Consider the following 19,957-nt stretch of genomic DNA (forward strand, 5'->3'; position numbering starts at 1 on the left):
TGCTGTGGGGTAGGAAGAGCTTGGGTCTGTGTTTGGAGGGGCTCTTCTTTTTCACGTGACCCCATCTTCCATGTGATTGAAACATCAGGTGGGTGTCTGGGTATGAGGGGCAGGGGGACAGAAGTATGCTGCTGTGCAGTCCTTGCATTTTGCTCCTCCATGGCTTCTCCATGAGTCTGGCACAGACTTAGTGGGAGTGCACTGGGTGTGGGCACACTTGTGGCCGAGCGCCATGGACTTTGTCGTGGGATCTGCACCTGTCTCCCCTGCCCTCCCACACAGTGTTCATCCCCCAGGCACTCTTAGGAGCTGCTGGCATGAGATTCAACAGACTGCTCTGTAGCAGTGTCCTGCCTGAAGCTGCTGACACCTTCTTGGAGCCTATGCTGTCCTGCTGCAGAGATGATTTTGTTCCTCTTTTTCTGTTCTCTAGCTGATGTAACAGTCGTCCCTCTGAGGTGTGAGGAGCTCTCCGTGTGTGCCCAACTACCTTTTACAACAGTGCAATGTTGTGTATATGAGACTGTGACATCATTCTTTCGGGCCACCTCTAAAAGACAGGACACAGACTTTGTCTTCAAGTCCATCGGCATTCTTTCCATAAGAAACAGGGAAGTCACTATGAGATTTTTTGATGACTTTCTCCTCACTGTGGATGGCACTGGAAAGCTGCTGGAAGCCCTTCTCAGTGTGAGTTGATCCCTTCCCTGTGCTATACCTCATCCTTCCGGACACCTGTCAAAGGATGACTGACCTGATTTCTGGTGGCCTGTCAGGACCCTCCCAGCCACTGGGGCGGTCATGGTCTACAGCAGTGCCAACTCTGTAGTGTCCTGCTCTCCTACGCAGTGGTATAGTTGACATAGAGAATCCAGGAAGAGTCACCTAGAGTTAGATCAAGGCTCTACCTAGCCCAGCATCCCACTTTCTGTCGTAGAAACGATAATGGTGGGGCTTTGATGGGTACAAAAGTAGAAACTGTCTATGGAAAGAGTGCCAAGACATGGGGACATGCCCATTACATGTCCCATCCTACTTCAGCCCTCACAGAAAGATAAGGTTTAGTTCCCCTGCATGTTAACAGTCCTGGGGTGACCTTACTGCTTTTGAATCAACTTCTTGGACCACGTTTGGGATGCTGGCGCAGCAGCTTCAGTTCCCCATATTCCTGTTGTGAACCTGAGAGATGGCAGCTTGCATGGGGCAACATGTGGCAGTGTTATTGCTCCTTGCCAACTCTGAGCTGTGCAGCTTCTTCCTGAAAAGCTGAGGGGCTCATATTAGCCAAAGAAAACTTCGTTATAGTATGTCTGAGTGGCCATGTCTTCTCTGAGAAGAAGACAACTTTATAAGCAAGGTAAAAATGTCCCTTGAATGCTCTCACATATCTGTCTCTGTTTCAGACCTCAGGGAGGAGACATCTGGTGGTATCAGGCAGAGAAAGTCTTGATTTTCACATGGGTCCTGGCAGTGTCTTCTTGTTGCCACAGTAAGTTTGCTTCTCATTGGTTGAGGAACTGAGGCAACATTTTCCATAAGGTTTCGCCTGATCCATCTCTTTCTTCTGGGTGCAATTTCAAAATGGAAAGATCCCAGAATTTCCTAAACATGGATTGTACAGGAAAAGTGTCCTTGAGTGGGTACCAGATTCATACAAGTCCTGTGTTTGCCACAGAGCCATGCCTTTGGTGAGACTTGAGGGCCCCAAGTGCCCCTAAATGCCTGGTTCCTGAGTCCCTGGGGGACAGGAGGAGTGATTTCCCCTCCTGTACTTGAGTGGGGTTCTTCAGAGTTCTGACCTGAGTCTGGGGCTGCTCGTTAGTGTGCTTAATGGCCATGGGGATGGTGGTTATGCCCTGACATGAGCCTGAGAAGGTCTGCAAGAGAGCTGCAGGGAAGGGTTAGAATTCAAGCTAACATTGGCCAGTTGGTTAAAGAGAGAGTAGTCTGTTCTCCATGTGCATGAACAGGAAGAGGAGATGAGAGATGGCCTTCAGTGAGGGAGTCAAGTTTTTCAGTTAGGATTGGGAAGCCCTGAAGCAGACTGATGGGACCTCTCATGTGCTCCCAAGCCACGGACATCTTGATTGTGTGACTGTTTCCTAACACAGCTCTCTGCTTTGGAAAGCAGCAGCTTGAGAGACCTTCTCAAGTGTCTCCATGACTGCATTGTTGATGGAAGATGCAAAGGGAATGTGGTAGCCCTTTCTTCAATCCGGCATCTTCTCATTTCGAGGTTTGATTTTACACTTCCCTCTGAGAAAGAAGCCCTGGAATGTCCCTCTGTAGGACCTCTGAAGGCCACAGAAGACAGGGAGGAGGAGGAAGAGAAGAAGGAGAAGGAGGAAGAAGAGGGTGATAAGCAAATTAAGACTGGTGGTAATGTCACATTTGACTTGTGAGAGAGCCGTGTGTGTGTGTGTGTGGGCACGAGTGCTTGTATGTGGGTGTTCCTTTAGTCATCAGCAGTAGGTGGTTGAAGCCAAGGCCAAAACGTGGTGCTCTGGGAGGGAAGACTGCATCTCTTGTGTCTCACTGTACACAAGCTCAAGTTACTCACTATGGAAGAAGACCTCATGGCAACACACTTTCCCCCAGGGCTCTGTGCCCTGGTATATATTGCGAGTAGCTCCTTCATTTTAGGAAGTTCTGCCTTGAGCTGCCAAGGGTAGAGGGGTCTACCTCTCCCACAGATCCTGTGCACTTGAATGTGGGGAGAAAAATTGCCTGGAGATGAGTTTTAAGAGGCTGATATGCTGTGCCAAAGTCCTCCTAGAGAGCAAGACCTCTTTGAGATGATGATGTCAAGGGAATTGGATTGTTTTATCAGATGCTGGAGCTGATCTGCATGTCATTCTTGTTAAATAGCCCCAAAGATGTGCTCTGAAGAGTCTTCCTCTTGGATAGTTCCAGAGAGTCCTCCTACTGAACGTCTCCTTTCTCGAGGAAGGCAGTCTTGGTCTCCGTCCACGCTATCTGGCCTGAAGAAGGGAAAGGGGCAGGAAGGCAAAGGAAGAAGGTCACCTGGCAGGTGAGCCTCATGGACAAATGGAGGAGGGTGACCCTGTGTTCTTTGATTTCTTGAATGAGTTGTTCCCTTTGTATGCAGTGTTGGTATTGTCTCTGAAGGATTGTTCAGGTTTGTCATGGTGACTGATATTTGTGTGAAGAATTACTCCAGGAACTGAGGAAATGTTTCTCCTTCCTTTTTGATGTCTATGAACCTCCTCTTATTTCAGCATAAATGATGCCGCTTTTCAAAGAAAAATGAAATTCAGAACATCTTCCCCCAGCAAGACAGAGCAGTGTCTGTGTTCACTGTTTTCTACCTTGCATTCAGTCAGCTGGAGGACTCTGATTTAATTCCAAATCTGGTGGTCAGGGCAGGTTGTCTGGCACAGGAGGAGTGCCAGAGAGAGCTAATCAACAGCTTTGCTTTTCTCCCTCAAACACTTCCTCCTTCTCCTGCACTGGCTGCCCCCAAAATACAGCCTTTAGTGTGTGACCACCACAGTGCAGTTCACAGGAGGAGGGTCACGGTCCCTCCAGGCTGTGGTTATTGCAAAAGTCACTGTTGTTCTCATTGTTCCCTCAAGATGGGGACCACGTGTGTGTGTTACAGCTCATGTGAGTGCTACAACTCAAGGTTTTCTTCCTCCACTGTTGACACGAAACCAAGTAGCCAAATACACCCAACCCTCCCTCAGAACTGACATCTGCTGCAGAGGCTGGCACTGAGCTACTCGTGAGCACAAGATGAAGAACAGCCTCATCCCGTACCCATATCAGCTCACCCTCTTGGCTATTTTCAGCTTTCTGCCAAGAATTCAGGTGGTGGAAAAGGACAGCAAGCACAAGCAAACTCTCAGTGTCAGACCTCAAACCACACTTCCCGTTTTCAGAAATGAAAAGAGGATGTCTCCATCACACCAGGAAACCAGTCCTCAGGTCAGGGTTTGGATCAGCTCCAGGAGGGGCTAAAATGGGATATGGGTGGAGGTCCCATGGGATACTGGACAGGGTCATTGAGGGCTCTTGGTGCCCTCAGGGCCTCCAACTCCTCCAACCAAGCCATCTTCGTGGTTTGTGTGCTCTGACCTGCTGAAGGATTTAATCTCACGGTTCCTGCTCTGAAAAACTGCCATTCCCTCCCCTCATTTACCTCATCATGAGTGAGGTCAGCATAAGAGTGTGGGGCCAGTGGGGAACAGATGTCCCCCCCCAACCCTGAGGGCTGTGCTGGGGTGATTCTCCTGGTTCCTCTGCTACTGCTGCAGGTCCCTGCCCAGGGCGGTTTGTCCCATAGGGGTTTCTGAGGGTGGAGCAGAACATGCTGGAGGGCTGCACAGACCCTGTAGCCACTGGCATCTCCACTGCTGAATGTTCAGAGCACCTGAGGGAGGTGAGAAGCCTCCTAAAAATCATCCTCTGGCACCAATGCAGGCTAGGTGGTCTCAGGAAACATTGACAGAGATTTGGCCATGGTCCCCACTGCCATCGATTGGGAAAGAGGAGAGGACTGCTCCCTTCCTACACAGAGCCACGGTGAAGAAGAAGCTGGAGAGTCTGCAGGGGCTACACAAACTGAACATGTTCACCAACCTCAGCCCAGGAAACTTGAGCAGAAGCACCTGTCCGAGGCGTGAAGGACTCCAACTCCGGAGCTCTGGGGCTGGGTACGGCATCGTCCCCTTTCCCATGACCTGGCTTAGACCCTCATGCCAGGCAGCCCCAAGTTGCCTCCAAGTTGAAGGCAGTGGGAAGGCAGGAGGGTCTCAGCCAGAAGGTGAGAGACACTTTTCTCTTGCTGTTGCAGCCAGCTTTCTGTGCGAGCAAACTACACCCTGCAACTCTTGGAGACTTACCACACGCGTCGGGAAGAGTGGAGCAGGAGAGTAGAGCTGAATCAGCAGAGGAATTACGAAGAGACTCAGTTATTCTGGTAAAACTCTCCAGCTATGGATGGTGTCTCCCCATCCCCTGCAGTGCCCTTCCCTCCACAACCAGGAGCACACAGAGGAAGGGTGCTGGCACCCTCGTGGAAGGACAACAGGCTTGGGAGGTTGGCACCTGGGCTGAGGCACCCTGCCATCCATGGGCCAGCTCTTGGACCCTGTAGGATTTCTGGATGAGCAGAAAGTTGTGGGTGGCCAAAGAGTGAAGGATTCCTCTGGTGCTTTCTAACTAGACACCGAGACACCTTGCCCTGTGGGTCAATGCTTACTTGGTCCAAAGTCTTTTCTTTTGCCCGACCCATCCCCAGGCTGACTGCCTGCACATGGGACCTTGTCATTGCCTCAGGTGCGGGGTCCTGTGTCCCATCATAGAAAGTATGGAAACGCCAGAGGAAGCAGATCCCATAATATCCAGCCTGAACTAAGCCCATAGCATTTCTGTGCCTTCCTTCCAGTGCAATAAAACCAAACTGTTCCTCCTTAATGCCACAGCATTGGGCAGCAGATGACTCTCCGGGATCCAAGGGAAAGGTATCTGGACTTCTGGCAGAACAGAGGACACGTGAATATGATGGGGAAGTCTGTAAACATGGTCCTGAGCCCTCCCAGGGATGGCAGGCCCCCCCATCTCTGTCTCTTCTATATTCCTATTAAATCCAGTCTCCACCTCTCTTCTGGGTGGCTCTGCTCCCTCTTCCGAGCTGGTGTGCAGAGCCAGGGTGGGGTCTCAGTGCCATGTACGTTTCCATGGGGCACATGTGGCTCTGGGGGCTCCAGGCTGAGCAGAGATGTCCACAGGGGCTCTGGGACTCAGCAAGGGGCTGATGGAGCAGGGTGAGGGACCCGATGGGCACATGGGGGCCCTGGGGTCCATGCAGGGCTTGGGGGCACCAAGCCTCACCCACTGCATATCCTGTGGTGTGTGGAGGGATGGGGAGGAGGAAGGTGGTGGGGTGGGCCCCAGGGGTCCATAGGCTGCCCAGGACATGGAGCAGGGAGCTCTTGCCCTCACCAAGTCCTTCCCTCTCCACTAGCACTGAGCCCAGCCTGTGCTGGGGCCAAAACCAGCAAAAGCAGCTCTGGAGTCACCAAAGCCCTTTCTCAAAGGTGTAAAATTGGGAGTGATGTAGAGGTGTTTCTTTCATGATTAATGAATACAAAGGCTGTGTTTTAACATAGGGATGAAGAACATGGGACCCTCAACCATGCCTCCCACCTTGGCCGAGTGGGATGTACACAGGATAGCTCCAACACAGGGCACATAGGACCATTTTGATGTCCCTGTTTGGGCATCTGGGGTGTTTCGGGCAAGCATCAGCAGGGAGAGAAAATCAGGGATAGGATGGCTCTGGGAGAACAAAGTCCTGGCCCTCCCATCCTCACCAGAGGTAAGGCCATTTCTTCTCCAAGGGAGGAGAAAGCCCCAGTGAGGAGCAAAGGAAGAGGGGATCAGACTGGCATTGGATCCATCTCTCTTGGCCAATTTCAACCCTGGGCCATCTCGTACCACCCAGTCACACCTCTGTGGTGCAGACCCGGTCATAAACAGGCTAAAAGGACAGAAAATTAGGTTTCCTTTCCAAACCAGGCAGGAGCAAAAAGCCTAGAGGTGGAAAGGGTAGGCAGCACTGACCAACACAACCCATCAGCTGGGCTATCGGAGGGCAAAAATAGAATGGGGGGAGGATTAAAAGTGTCACAGAAGCAGTTGGAGGGGCAGTTTGGGGTGAAAACTAAGGGTTCAGAGGCAGACCTCAGTGTCAGCACAAACGCTGGAGACACGAGCTTGGAGGATGATACCCCAAACCAAGGAGCCCCGCAAGGCTGAGCCCAGCCAGGAGGCTCAGCCCAACCATGCTGCCTGCCCTGGGCTTCCCTGAGCGATGCTGCCAGGGAACGATTTCTCTGCAGGGACCACAGCCAGGCAGGGAGATGGCAGTGGGACCCCAGGGATGTTGGATGAGGTGCCCTGGGGACATCCTGGGTTACCTGGACCTCCTGGCCCAGGTCCTTCCCACAGCATCACTCAGCTTCCCATGGAGCTCCTCGTGCCATTTGCCATATTTTAAACTGAATTGCCACAAACTTCTTGTATCACGCATTTAAAGTGGCATAAAATTACTTAATTACGCACCTCTTGTATAATTCAGACTTAGCTGAAACTACTATAGCTCTAAATTTGCTGTATTATAGCATGATGCCCCCATGGCATGATATCCCCTTGACAGTGCTGTCCTTTACAGCAGCCTCAGTCCCTGCATGCCATCCCAGCATTGCCAGGGTTTTGCACAGTTTAGGGCCCTGTTCCAGACTGCTGAGGCTTCAAGCAGCAGCATCCAGGTCCGCTCGTAGCTGCCTGAATAAAATAGTGTGGATTTGTTCGCCAGGCTGTGCTAGGTGCCCCGTGCCAGGGTAGGGGACGGTGCAGGCGCTCTCCTCCCCATGGACCTGGCATGTGGCAGGACTTCTGCTGTGATCGTATAGTGGTCAGTACTCTGCGTTGTGGCCGCAGCAACCTCGGTTCGAATCCGAGTCACAGCAACACTTTTGCCAATCGCCTGGTGCACAAAAATGCTGGGTTGAAGATGCAAGGGAGGCATTTGCAAGGAGGTTGGTTTGCAAAGATGTCATGCCCTCAGAGAGAGCCACAAGCTCTGATGGGGTCTCTGCTCCGAAGGGTGACCAGACTCACGCCTACAATGATTTCCTGACCTGTAGTCACTGCGCGGGGTCTCACCAGTGGGGCTTCAGTGATGCTTCTGGGAAAGCACTCCAGCTTCTCCATTTTCCACGCAAAGCTTGAGAATTCAGAAGAAATCACCCAGCTTTCCACCTCTCCCTCACCCTTCCAGTTTTGGAAAAAGAGGACCAGAAGATGCTGTAGCCATCCTGCAGAGTGAGAGGAGGTGGGAGGGAGCAACTTGCTGCCCCAGGGCACAGCTCCCCCCTCCCGCCCTCCAGGGTAGGAAGGATCTGCCCCAACGACCACCTGAAGAAGAAGGAAGATCAACCTGATGAAAGCCCTGCTGCCAGCACTCCCAGCTCCTGGGGAACAGGATTTTGGCTGCAGCACCTCCGGGAATGCTTTCACAGGAGAGGCAAAACCCATCCAGTGCTGGGGGATGGCCCTGACACACTATGGGTCTGGGAACCAGAGGTCTCAAGGGCACTGAGAGGCAGGTAGAGATCTCTGGGGTGCACCAGGAGGTGCTTCAGGTTGAGAAAGCCTTTTAAACTCTTGCCTTTCCTCCTCAGGAGCCTACAGACCATGGAGACAATCTATTTGCTTGGTCTTGGTGCCCTCTCCTGACAGCTGTGCAGAACTCACTCCGGACAGCGGTTTTCAAAAAAGAAATTACGAGCTGCATAAGGTATTGCACAGGTCGCACTCGGGGCTCAGCTGGTGAAAACGACACTACCCAAGCGGCGGGTCTCAATTTATTCACCATTGCAGGGGTAACTGAAAGTAGCAGAGGGCTGCCAGCACTCAGGCAGATTGGTTCAGGTGTCCGCAGGGCTTGTGCATGGGAAGGGGAGAGGGAGGCTTTTTTATTGCACAAAATAAATTATTTTTCTTTCATACCTTATCCATAGGAAGAAATGGAGAGCAAAATTCATTACGCATTTACCTTTAGGAGTTGCAGTTTATAGGCCACTAGCACAACTTCACACTCCTCCAAACTTCATTTATTCTTTCACTGAAAACACGTATTTCTTTACTCAGAGAAAGCTCAAAAAGCATTTTCCCTTCTAAAGATAATACAGAAGGAAGAGAAGACAACCATCTAGAGAAGTTGTCCTTTAGCAGCAGCAGTACCGGTCCCACTCCTACACAGCTGAGGAGCAGAAACAGAAGGAAATACATTTCTCCACCCCCTCCCCCTTTTTTTCCCTCCAGAAAGTCAGTTTTGGGTACAAGGCCATTGAGCTTATCTGAAGAACAATGTACTGTGCTTGAATAACTGATGTATGTTCAGGTTGAAAAATGTCAAAATCCCAAAGGGGATGTTTTTCATCCAAAATTACTCAATTTTCTGTTAAAAGAGTTTCTATTTTGCAAAAATAACCTGAAGAGTATATACACATATTCAGTGCAATTCAGGGCTTGGCTGAAGCAGTGCAGTGGCCCCACAGATCGCTGCAGCCTTTGCTCTCACATGAACCATCTTCCCTTAAAACGGCACAGGGCTCTGCTTTGGTTGGAGTGGGTTTGGGATGACGGGCAACAGAATCACAGGATGGTTGAGGTTGGAAGGGACCTCTGAAGGTCATCTGGTCCAACCCCCTGCTCAAGCAGGGCCACCCAGAGCTGGTCCAGTCAGCTTTGAATACCTCCAAGGATAGAAACTCCACAACTTCCCTGGGCAACCTGTGCAAAGGCTCGGTCACCCACGCAGTGAAAAAGCGTTTCCTGATGTTCAGATGGAGCCTCCTGTGCTCCAGTTTCTGCCTCTGGTCCTGGCGCTGGGCACCACTGAGAAGAGCCTGGCTTCCCTCCTAAGAGAGATGCTCCAGCCCCTTCATCATCTTCATGTAGAAAAAGCAGGTGCCAGCAGGAACCCAACCTTTGAGGAAGCTGCTTGGTTTGGGCACCTGAACAGCCTTGAGTGAGGAAGGGAGCAGGGGACACAGGTCTCTTGCTTCATTCATCCCCATCTCAGCTGTCCCAGGAGGGACTGTCCCATCCCCGCAGCAAGAGGTGCCGCTCGCGGGCTCCTAAAGGATAACGCCTTCGCCTGAACAGGGGCTTGAACCCTGGACCCTCAGATTAAAAGTCTGATGCTCTCCCAGCTGAGCTATCCAGGCTCCTGCCCGCGCCTTCGGGGGATGTCCGGGACGGGCACCCGGGACCCCACTCCCCTGCGGCGCCGGCGGGACGACGCGGGGACTCGCTTCGACCTCGTCCACCCCCGCAGCGCCCCGGGGGGGGGCCGCCTGCGCACGCCGGGCTCAGCCCCCGGCTTCTGGCCGCGGCCCGGGCCGGCCTCGCACCGGGGCGCCGATCCCGGCGAAGGGGCCGGCGCCGGCGCCGGGGCCGTAGGGGTGCGCCCGCGGGGAGGGCGAGCAGGGTGCCGCGGGGGCGGCCGCAAGACCTCCGCCGCCTCCCCACCGCTCCCCGAGGGAGGCCGGCGGGATGCGGCCGCAGGAGAGGAGCAGCGGCGCGGCGCCCCCCGCTCGACGGCTGTGATCGTATAGTGGTCAGTACTCTGCGTTGTGGCCGCAGCAACCTCGGTTCGAATCCGAGTCACAGCAAGGCTTTTGCCGGCGGCCCGGTGCTCGCGAAGGCCGGGCTGAAGGCGCCGGGGAGGCGGCGGCAGGGGGGTGCTTTGCGAAGACGCCGTGCCCTCGGAGGGGCTCCTGAAGGACACCCTCCCTTTTCTCTTGCCATCCCTCCCGGTTCCGCTCCATGGGGAACCCACCCTGCCAGCCCAGCCCACCCACCAGTGCCCTCCACTCCCACGCAGAGGCAACCCACCTCGCTCTTCCTCGGGAGGAAGACATCTTCCCTTCAGCGGGAGAGTATGACTTTTCTGAAGCCAACTCACTTTGCTGGAGTTCTTTCTTCCTGTCCTGGCCAAGCTGGAAGGAAAGCGTCCCTGGACAGGCTGCGTGCCTTTCTCCCTTCCCCACAGAGTGAGAGGAGGTGGGTGGCAGCAGCTTTATGCCCCAGAGCTCAGCTCCAGAGAAGATGCTGGGTAGGAAGGATTTGCACCCGGAAGATCACAAGGCCACGCTCCAGGTGAGCTCGAACTCCCCCCCACAGCATCCTCTGCTCAGCACTGCTGTGCACTGGCCCTTTGCCCCATCGGAGCAAACTGGGAAGGCTGGAGCACACTGGGAAGGCTGGAGCAAGCCCATGAGTGGTTGGGTTCTGCTCCACCGCCGTGGCTCAGCACCATTCACCTCTTCTTCACCCCCCTGCACCCTAGCCCCTTCCATCCCGTGCCCCTCCATGCGCTGCCAGCCTGGGTCACCCTGCCTTCCCCTGGGTGCCTCCCAGTCCCCAAGGGTTCCCAGTCCCTGGTGCAGGCAGGGCTACCTGGAGCCCTGCCCATGCAGGATGGGGCCTGAAGGGGCTCCCCCCAAGCTGTGGCTGGTGCCAAGGGGGCACCCACAGGGACCCAGGGTCCCATGGTCAAGCACCTGCCCGGGGGATGCTGGGGGGATGCTGCATCCCCTGGGGCCGAGCACCGCAGAGGGGATACTGCGTGGGGCAGCCTGGGCAGGGGGTCACGGGGCAGCAGCAGTTCCCGGGGTGGCACTGGGGGATGTGCTGCTGCTGTGTGGCACGAGGTGCTGCCCAGATGTGTCCTTGACTGTCCCAGCCTCGATGTATTCTCCCAGAGGTTTGGGGTCTGCCTGGCCAAGTCAGCAGCACCAGCCCCCCACCAAGGACAGGAGGAATGAGAGGTGCTGTATTCAGCCAGGCAGGGAGTGGGCAGGGAGCAGGCAGTCCTGGGCAGCCCCGGGCAGCCCCGTGGGGTTACCCCGGGAGCACCATGCAGGGGGAAGTGTGTGGCAGCCACAACCCCAGCACGCAGCGGAGGGACGCTGAGGCACTGGGAAGCTGCTAAATTTACATGCCCGCTCTGCTGGCACCCCTGGCCAGGGCTCTCGGGGCATGGAGAGCCCCTGGGCACCGCTGGCCTGCCTTGGCAGGGCATGGCATGTCCGTAAGGCCAGTCCTTTGGCCCTCCCCGTCCCTCCTCCCCATCACGGCCAGCCCCTTGCAGCTCTCCCCTCCCCTGCAGCCCGGGTGCCTCTTGGCTGGACCTGCGTAAAAAATATAAAAGGCTGTTTTGCTTGGAGACATCCGGAGGATCCCAGCCGAGCTTGCCATGGGGACCAGCGGCGCCAGGGTTGCATTGCTGACGCTGTCGCTGTTCCTACAGCCCACGTCTCAGTTCTGGCTCTTCAACGTCCTCTTTCCACCCACCACCACCCCAGAAGCTCCCCCGACCAACAGCACGCCGCCCGTGGTACTCGGTAAGGTCATGCCAGCACAGGCACCACGCAGGGTACGGGTGGGCACCCTGGGTGCCGCACAGCCCCCCAGAGCTGGCGGTGAGGTTGGGGTGCCAGCTCGGTGGCTCTTGGCTGCACTGGCCCTTTGCAATCTGGAGCTGGAGCCACCAAGGGGGGGGTGACACATGGCTTCCAGGTCCCCTCCCATCCGCTGGGCTAGGGATGCAGGGCTGGCTGTGCCCAGCCGCAGCTGCCCGGAGCTGGGGGTGCAGGTTGGGTACCCCAGAAAGCAAATGGGGCTCTAAAATCTCACAGCTGGCCCAGAGGCTGTTTTAGGGCTTGCTTGGTTCAGGGGGGGCTCTGCTGGCAGAGGCATGGGGGCTGCAGCACATCTTCATCTGCTGCTTCCCACGTCTGCTGCCGCCGGTGCCTTGGGCCAGCATGCACCACCCCTTGCTCCCCCAACATCCACCCCATCCCATGTCTTCTGCAGCTCCCTGGCAATGGTTAAGTCATCTTCTGCTGCTGCAGAAGGGCATCCATCTCGCATCCCACCCAACGTCCAGCCTGCCTGGGGGATGTCGCAGAGGAGAGTGAGCCTTTGGCAGAGGTGCTCAGGGAGGTGCAAGGAGAGTTTGGGGCATCACCTCGGGGAGGTGGGAGCAGCAGCCACCAGCTGGTACCTCCATCCTGCACAGCTCTGCCTTCCTTTGACCTCTGTGCCATCACTGGGGACTCAAGCTAGGGTTTTGCCATGAAACCTCTGCTGAGCAGAGTTGGGGTTTTTCTCCTTTTTCTTGAATCAAGCCAAGTTTCCCCTTTAAAAAGAGAAGAGAAAAAGCAGAACATCCCTGCTGCAATGCTGAGGGCTGACCCCACAAACTCCCTTCACAGAAGCATCAGAGAGCAGGGGACGGTGTCTGGAGCCTCGGTGTCCTGCAGCTGGTCCTGCTTGGCCATGCTGGTGGCCAGGAAACCTGGGTGGCCATCACCAGGTGCCTCTTCTCAGGATGACCTGTGATGGTTGGAGCATCTCCCCGTGCCCCCGGTACCAGCCTCGGCCCCTGTCCCGTGCCTGGCCGGGTCCAGCTGCCCCACGTGCCGCTCGGCATCCACGCATAGCCCATCCCCCTGGATCAGGCGTCCTAGAAACCCCCAGTGCCCTTGGGACCGCCGATAACCCCTCTGCCCCCACAGGAACTCCCTTAATAATTACCTAATGTCCTCTGGAAGGCGAGGCAGAGCTCAGGGCTGCATGCCGGGGGCGGGGGTGCTGGCTGGGCACCCTCGGGACCCATCAGAGCGGCTTGTGGTGTTGCTTTTCTCATTGGCCTAGGAGGTCCTCTCTGCCTGCTCCTGCCTGGGCTCTCCTATGCCAGCATCCACTGGATAGCCTGATCCCCAACCAGGTGCTTTGAATGCAGGATTAGACCCTCCCTATATGACTGGGGAGATGCTACAGAGGTGAGGGAGCTATGAAGCAGATTGAGGGAGGCAACTGCTACATCTCCTTCCCCTCTTGCATGGGACAGGGCTTTTGGAGGCTGCAGCCATGCCCCTGCACCCCTTGGCCCTGCCCCTGCTGCACTGCGGGTGCTAGGGCCGTGGTGGGTGGGATGGGTGTAGAGCATCTCCAGGCCAGGCTGCCCTCACACCCCGTGACAGGGACAGCACTGCGGCTCCCCAAAATACTTGTGCCAATGGACCCTGGGATGCAGGGACACCTGAGGCTGGTGGGGACCAGGAGAAATGGGGCACATCTTTCTCAGGTCAAAGATGCTCCTCACCTGCATCTTTCAGCCCCCACACCAGGCAGCGTGGCTCCCACCCTGCTGTGCTTGTGGGGTCCCGCAGCCACAGGAGAGCTCAGGTCTGGGCCCCAGAGAAGCACAGGGCAGGCGTCTATAGGGACTTTAGGCTACAAAGCAGCTCATGGTGTCCTTGGGGGAAGGGCTGTACGTGGGACATGTAGCGAGCCACATAGCAGACAGTGCCTGCAGCGGCATTGAAGGTCCGCACCACCTCCAGCCGTGCGTCTCGGGCCTGTCCTCAGACCTGCTGGGGCCGTGGGGTTTGTCACCCAGCACTCGCGTCCCACAGCAGCTCACAGCCACTGTCCCCTGCAGACCCTTCACCTCTTGTCCCTGCCCTCGGGGTCAGCGCTGGCACCAGGAGCCTTCTCTTGCCTTCTGCACACCAGCTCTCCATGGTGTCTGCCCCCAGCACAGGCACATATACTGGGGTGGCACCAGAATGGGTGTCCTGTCCCTGCTGGGAACAACACTGAAGCTCGCAGAGGCAGACCAAATGCCCCAGTGATGGTCACCCTCCATCGAGGGAGCCCAGGTCAGACTGTGAACTTGCTTAAAACCACGCTGTGTTTATTTGCACTGAACATCCGCAAGGTACAGTTCTGCTCAGCGCAGAACCATTTCAGAGACCTTGCTCAGCTTGTGTGTAGGGTTTAAAGTTCAGGAAAACCGTGTGCGGGCCTCGGGAGCCAGCACCGGTATGACTTTCACCTCCTTGGGGACTCTGTTCATCCTCGAGCTGTCCTGCTGCCCCAGGACAAGGTGCCGGGAGTGCGGTAGGGCTGGGCAGGCCCAAGCAGCACCAACTCCTTCCCCCAGGCTGGGCAGCAAGGAGAAGAGGATGGAAACCCAGCCAGGCAGGGGGGAATAATCTGGGATGCTATGTGCTGGTGGGGATTGGCAGGTTTGGGCTGAGGGTGGCAGCTCCGGGGATCACCCCATGGGAAAGGCAGCTTGAAGGGGTCGCTGAGGATGTGTTTTTAACGCTGCTTCCATGCTCACCCCACATCTCGGCTCCGAAACACTCTCATTCCCGCGCAGAGCAGGCTGTTCTCCAGGGATGCTGCTCCAGCGGGTCCCCAGGTGTCCCCAGCTGGGCAGCCCCAGGGGAGCCCTGCTTGGGGGGCTGGGGAAAGCTGTGGGTCAGTGGGATGGGGTCTGTAGATGGCTCTGCTCTCCCTCTGTGGTGCCTGCAGTGCCTGGGTGTCTTGGGAATCAGCTGGAAGCGAAGCTAGACAAGCCAGATGTGGTAAACTGGATGTGCTACCGCAAAACGGAGGACTATTTCACCATCTGGCTCAACCTCAACACCTTCCTGCCAGTGGGAGTTGACTGCTGGATCGATAACACCAGGTACCACTCACCCCCACCTCGGGAGCTCCCCGGGTAAATGACCTACCAGGGATCTCCCTCCCCTCTCCTCCCCCACTGGCCACGACCTAGGACACATGGAAAACCACGGGAGCACCACAGGACTGTTTGGGAACACAGCTGACCGGTTCCCGCTCCAAGCGCCCATCCCTTTCCCACATCCCTGCCATGTGCTCGTGCCCAGCCAGACCATCCTCAGCACCCACTGGAGATGCTGCCACCCTGCCCGGGGCCACAGGGTGAGTGGGCTGCCACAGCCCACTCTATCAGAGCCTCCTGCCCCAAGCTGCCGGCTGATTGGTGTGGACGCTGGCTTGGCACCAGTCCACCTCCCCATCCACACCAGACTTGGAAACAGCCGCCCAGGTCCAAGCTGCCAGCCAGTGATCTCCACCCTAGCCCCGTGTCTCCCATGGGGACACGGCTCTTCTGCTACTTTCTGTCCTGTCCCCGCAGGGTGGTGTACAACCGAACCTCTCGGAAAATGTCCAATGCTCCAGGAGTGCACATCCGCGTGCCTGGCTTCGGCAAGACCTACTCCGTGGAATACCTGGATCAGAGCAAGCTGGCAGGTGAGAGGAGAAGAGGCACGGGATGTCTGGGGATCCCACGTGCTCCCTGCAAGTGGAAAGGTGTCCCCGTGTCTCAAGCAGGGACCGGTTCTGCAGAGAGCCCAGGTGACCTGGGATTGGGGGACATTGGACTCGGGGACACACTCCCTTTGAGCACTGGCAGGGACCACCCCGCCCTGGACCCCAGTGCGCATGGGATGCATGGAGCCACTACCTCTGGCTGGAGCTATCAAGCTAGAGGGCTTACCAGAGAACATTGTGACCAGGACCAGGTCCAGGGCAGAAAAAGTTTGACAGGAGAAGACCACAGACCTAATTCCCACCTGTTCTCTCTGCCCATAGGTTACCTGCACACCCTGGTGCAGAACCTGGTGAATAACGGCTACGTGAGGGACCAGACAGTTCGGGCAGCCCCCTACGACTGGAGGGTCGGGCCCCGTAAGTCTGGGGTTTGTGGGCAGGCCACCCATGCAGGGGGGGAAGCAGGATGGGTCGCACGGGCTGGGTGAGCTGGCTGGTGTGGAGGAACCCCTGGACAGGGACGACTGCCCATGATGGTGGGTGCTCGGCCATTCACAGTGCGCTCGTGTGAATGCATGGTGGCACTTGTGGCCCCTGCACCCGCACCTCTCTCTGGTCGGGTCAGCCCTGCAGCCCTGTGGCCATGAGTGAGGTGGCCAAGAGCTGGCGCCCCTTTTGTCCACAGAGGAACAGCCCGAATACTTCCAGAACCTGAAGGCCCTGATTGAGGAGATGCACGATGAGTACCAGCGACGCGTCTTCCTCATCGCGCACAGCATGGGCAACCTGAACGTCCTCTACTTCCTGCTACAGCAGACGCAAGCCTGGAAAGATCAGTACATTGGGGGTTTCATCTCCCTGGGTGCCCCCTGGGGAGGGTCCGTCAAGCCCCTGCGTGTCCTGGCATCCGGTGGGTGACTCCTTGTGTGCAGCCACCTCTTTGCTTTCTTTCCCTCCTGCAGAAATGGAAGGGGGGTGGTGGGCAGGGAAAGGACGTGGTGGTGGAAGAGGTGGGGGACAGACGGCCGAGGTGTCTGTGGAGGCAGCACTCATACTCTGGTGCTGATGCCTCTGCATCCCGCTGCATCCTGTGGCGCAGAAAGCACCGTGGAGGTTCCTGCCACAGCCCCGGCAGCAGGAGAGTGGCCCAGGGCATGCTCTGGAGCTTGCTCCGGTTTCCATGATTGGGGTTGCTGGGTTTGTGTGTATGGAAAACTGCTGTCAGAAGGGTCCACCTGCAGGCTGGCCATCCCCCTTCCTCCGCACCAGCTCTCGGCAGACAGCCTGCAGCACAGCCTGCACCATGCACAGCGTCAACTCCTGGGCTAGGGCTGCTCCTGGAAAGCCGAAACACCCATCCACAAATCTTGGGGCCAGAGAAGCCACCCAGGGCATGCTCACCCCCTTCTCATCGCCTCCCCTGACATCCGCACCGCCTCCATCCATGCAGGACAGTGAGCTTGCCGGACCTTTGCTGCAAACCATACACCTCTTCTGCAGCAGAGGACATGGAGGCCACCCAAGGGACACTCACGTTCTCCTGCACCACTTGCTTCGATCTCCCCACATCTCAAAGCCCATCCCCCATAAGCTTTGCTGTCTTCAGGCTTTAATCTCCCTTCACCAAGTTCCTCTTTAGTCTCTTTGCAGCCCAGAAAGCCACAATCACTTGCCTAATGCTGACAGCCCAGAATAACTACAAGTCACAAGCTGAGCCTCCAAAAATGCATGGAATTAAAAATCATGTGCTTGAAGATTTTAACATCTGGCCCCTTGCATCACCCTTAAGTCACCTCCTCATATTTTTCTCTGTTGCCACAAGGGCCAGAGACATTTTTAAGGTAATCTGAGATCATTGCATGGTCTTAGGACTCCAGACATACCAAAAATGCCAAGGCTTGCAGGAGACATATAGATTGGCCACCCACTATCAGCACCTTCATCGGACTCAGCTCACTCCTGTCCCTGCAGGCAGGTGTGGGGGTGCCGGGGTTGCAGGGAAAGTCCGGGGCTGGGTTGGTCAGGGCCATCACACGTCCAGGTTTGTCTACACTCAGCCCCGCCTAGCAGCTAGAGATGTGATGCCAGAGAGGGGAGTTTGGAAGGTTGCTCTGGATATCTGCAGCCAGAGGGGTGAGGAGAGGACGTACGGTCATGGGCAGCACAGGGGTAAGCAGGGGAAGATCTGAGGTGGAACCATACCCCAGCCAGGAGACAGCTGTGAGTGACAGCTGGACGGGCTGATCCCAGCACAGCTGCCCAAGGGGCACCATTTGCGAGGGTACATCTTGGTGCTGTTTCTGATAAGCCCCTGTGTGTCCCACAGGTGACAATCAGGGCATCCCACTCATGTCCAACATCAAGCTGCGTGAAGAGCAGCGCATGACCACCACCAGCCCCTGGATGTTCCCAACGAGCCTGGCCTGGCCTGAGACCCACGTTTTCATCTCCACGCCCTCCTACAATTACACCTACCGGGACTACCAACGCTTCTTCACCGATGTCAACTTGGAGGATGGCTGGTACATGTGGGAGGACATGAAGGACTTGCTGAAGGGCTTACCCCCTCCCGGGGTGGACACGTATTGCCTCTATGGCACAGGCTATCCCACTGTGGAGACTTACATATATGACGAGCATTTCCCTTACGAGGACCCTGTGGACATGATTTATGGTGACGGGGATGACACCGTCAACACACGCAGTTTGGAGTTGTGCAAGCGATGGCATGACCAGCAAAAGCAGAAGGTGCACGTCCAGGAGCTGCGAGGCGTCGACCACCTTAACATGGTCTTCAGTAACCTGACGCTCAGTTCCATCAATGAAATCCTGCTGGGGAGCCCACAGGAGCAGGGGGAGCCAGGGCAGGAGAGATCCAGCGCAGAGGCAGGGAAGGGGGAGAAGATCCTACCTGGGCACACAGTCCTTAAGGAGCCCAAAAAGAACTGAAAGAAATGAGGGCCAGCTTCCCTCCATGCTGGTAGCCACCGCAAGCTGCCATGCAGGGGAGCAAAGGACTCGGAGCTGAGTTTGGAAGGAAAAGGAGCAAGACCAACAGCTCAGGTAGATGGGCTGGCACCCACTTCCACACTGATTGGTTTTTCTTTTGGGAATGGCGATTAATTATACTTCAGAGGCTTGTCACTTCCCACTAGCGGGTGGATAATTAACCACGCTGTCAGCTCATTAACATCACACTTGCGAATTACAGTGTACACACAAGCCCTTGTCGCTAGCAAGCCACGTTTAGGCACTTTAGAGGCTGTGGAGCCCACGGTGCCGTAGCCTTTGCTCACTTGGGACAGAGCAAGTCACGTAACGAGTGCAGGCTCTGATTTACTGGGGCGGTCACGGGGGTGGCACGAGGGTGGCACGGCAGGTATGACTTGCAAGAGCACCTCTGCCAGCCGCCAGCATGCAGGCAGCACACTAGGCTCCTCGGGCAAGACCGGCTCGAAATCAGCAGATGTACAAAATAATAAACACACTTTGCTTCTCAGTGCTGAGCCTGCCTTGTCCTTGCACAGTGGGTTAGTAAAGCCAGCCGTAACCGAAAATGGAGGCGCTCACTGCCCCGCAGCACCCCAGCAGCCGGGGCTTTGGGAAAAGCCACGTGCCCAGTGATGCAACTGGGGTTCGTGATGCAGCTGGGGCTGGTGCTGCAACCGGGGCTGGCAACACGATTGGGGTGACAGTGTGATTGGGGTTGATGATACGACAAGGGTGACGATGTTGATTGGGGCTGGTGACACAACCAGGGCTGGTGAGACAACCAGGCCCGGTGATGCCACTGGGGCTGTTGACGCAGCTGGGACTACTGATGCAGCCGGGACCAGTGATGCAGCTGGCTTGGCAATGCAACCACCTTGGCGATGCAACTGGGGCTGGCAAAGCAACCGGGATGGCAATGGAACTGGGCTTGGCAATGCAACTGAGACTGGTGATGCGACTAGGGCTGGCAACACGATCGGGGTGACAGTGTGATTGGGGCTGGTGACATGACCAGGGTGACGATGCAACTTGGGCTGGGGAATGCAACTGGGGCTGGGGATGCAGCTGGGACTACTGATGCAGCTGGGACCAGTGATGCAGCTGGCTTGGTGATGCAACCACATTGGCGATGCAACTGGGGCTGGCAAAGCAGCCAGGATGACAACGCAATTGGGACTGGCGATGCAACCAGGGTTGGTGACACAGCTGGGGATGGCGATGCAACTGGGGTTGGCGACGCAACCGGGGCAGCAATGCAACTGGGGCTGGC

General features: G+C 56.3%; 2 protein-coding genes and 3 non-coding genes across 5 annotated transcripts; 4 read left to right on the plus strand and 1 right to left on the minus strand.

Annotated features, from left to right (window-relative positions):
• Nucleotides 1-1,443: 1,443 nt before the first annotated feature.
• On the plus strand, nucleotides 1,444-5,625 carry LOC115345731. The gene is made up of 6 exons (XM_030025036.2): nucleotides 1,444-1,489; nucleotides 2,237-2,379; nucleotides 2,869-3,031; nucleotides 3,813-3,948; nucleotides 4,444-4,676; nucleotides 4,817-5,625. Exons 1-6 carry the CDS (start codon nucleotides 1,458-1,460, stop codon nucleotides 4,944-4,946), a joined length of 837 nt encoding a protein of 278 aa, XP_029880896.2. The 5' UTR covers nucleotides 1,444-1,457; the 3' UTR covers nucleotides 4,947-5,625.
• Nucleotides 5,626-7,424: 1,799 nt separating this feature from the next.
• TRNAH-GUG lies at nucleotides 7,425-7,496 on the plus strand. Its single transcript has one exon. It is a non-coding gene; the product is annotated as a tRNA-His (tRNA).
• A 2,192-nt stretch (nucleotides 7,497-9,688) lies between these two features.
• On the minus strand, nucleotides 9,689-9,761 carry TRNAK-UUU. The gene has a single exon. It is a non-coding gene; the product is annotated as a tRNA-Lys (tRNA).
• Nucleotides 9,762-10,136: 375 nt separating this feature from the next.
• Nucleotides 10,137-10,208, plus strand: TRNAH-GUG. The gene has a single exon. It is a non-coding gene; the product is annotated as a tRNA-His (tRNA).
• A 1,491-nt stretch (nucleotides 10,209-11,699) lies between these two features.
• On the plus strand, nucleotides 11,700-19,195 carry LCAT (lecithin-cholesterol acyltransferase). The gene is made up of 6 exons (XM_030025024.2): nucleotides 11,700-11,942; nucleotides 14,929-15,085; nucleotides 15,560-15,675; nucleotides 16,018-16,113; nucleotides 16,382-16,606; nucleotides 18,023-19,195. The coding sequence occupies exons 1-6, from the start codon at nucleotides 11,795-11,797 to the stop codon at nucleotides 18,643-18,645; spliced, it is 1,365 nt and encodes a 454-aa protein (XP_029880884.1). The 5' UTR covers nucleotides 11,700-11,794; the 3' UTR covers nucleotides 18,646-19,195.
• The last annotated feature ends 762 nt before the right edge of the window (nucleotides 19,196-19,957 follow it).

The sequence above is a fragment of the Aquila chrysaetos genome, chromosome 9, assembly GCF_900496995.4.
Source record: "Aquila chrysaetos chrysaetos chromosome 9, bAquChr1.4, whole genome shotgun sequence".
NCBI lineage: Eukaryota > Metazoa > Chordata > Aves > Accipitriformes > Accipitridae > Aquila > Aquila chrysaetos.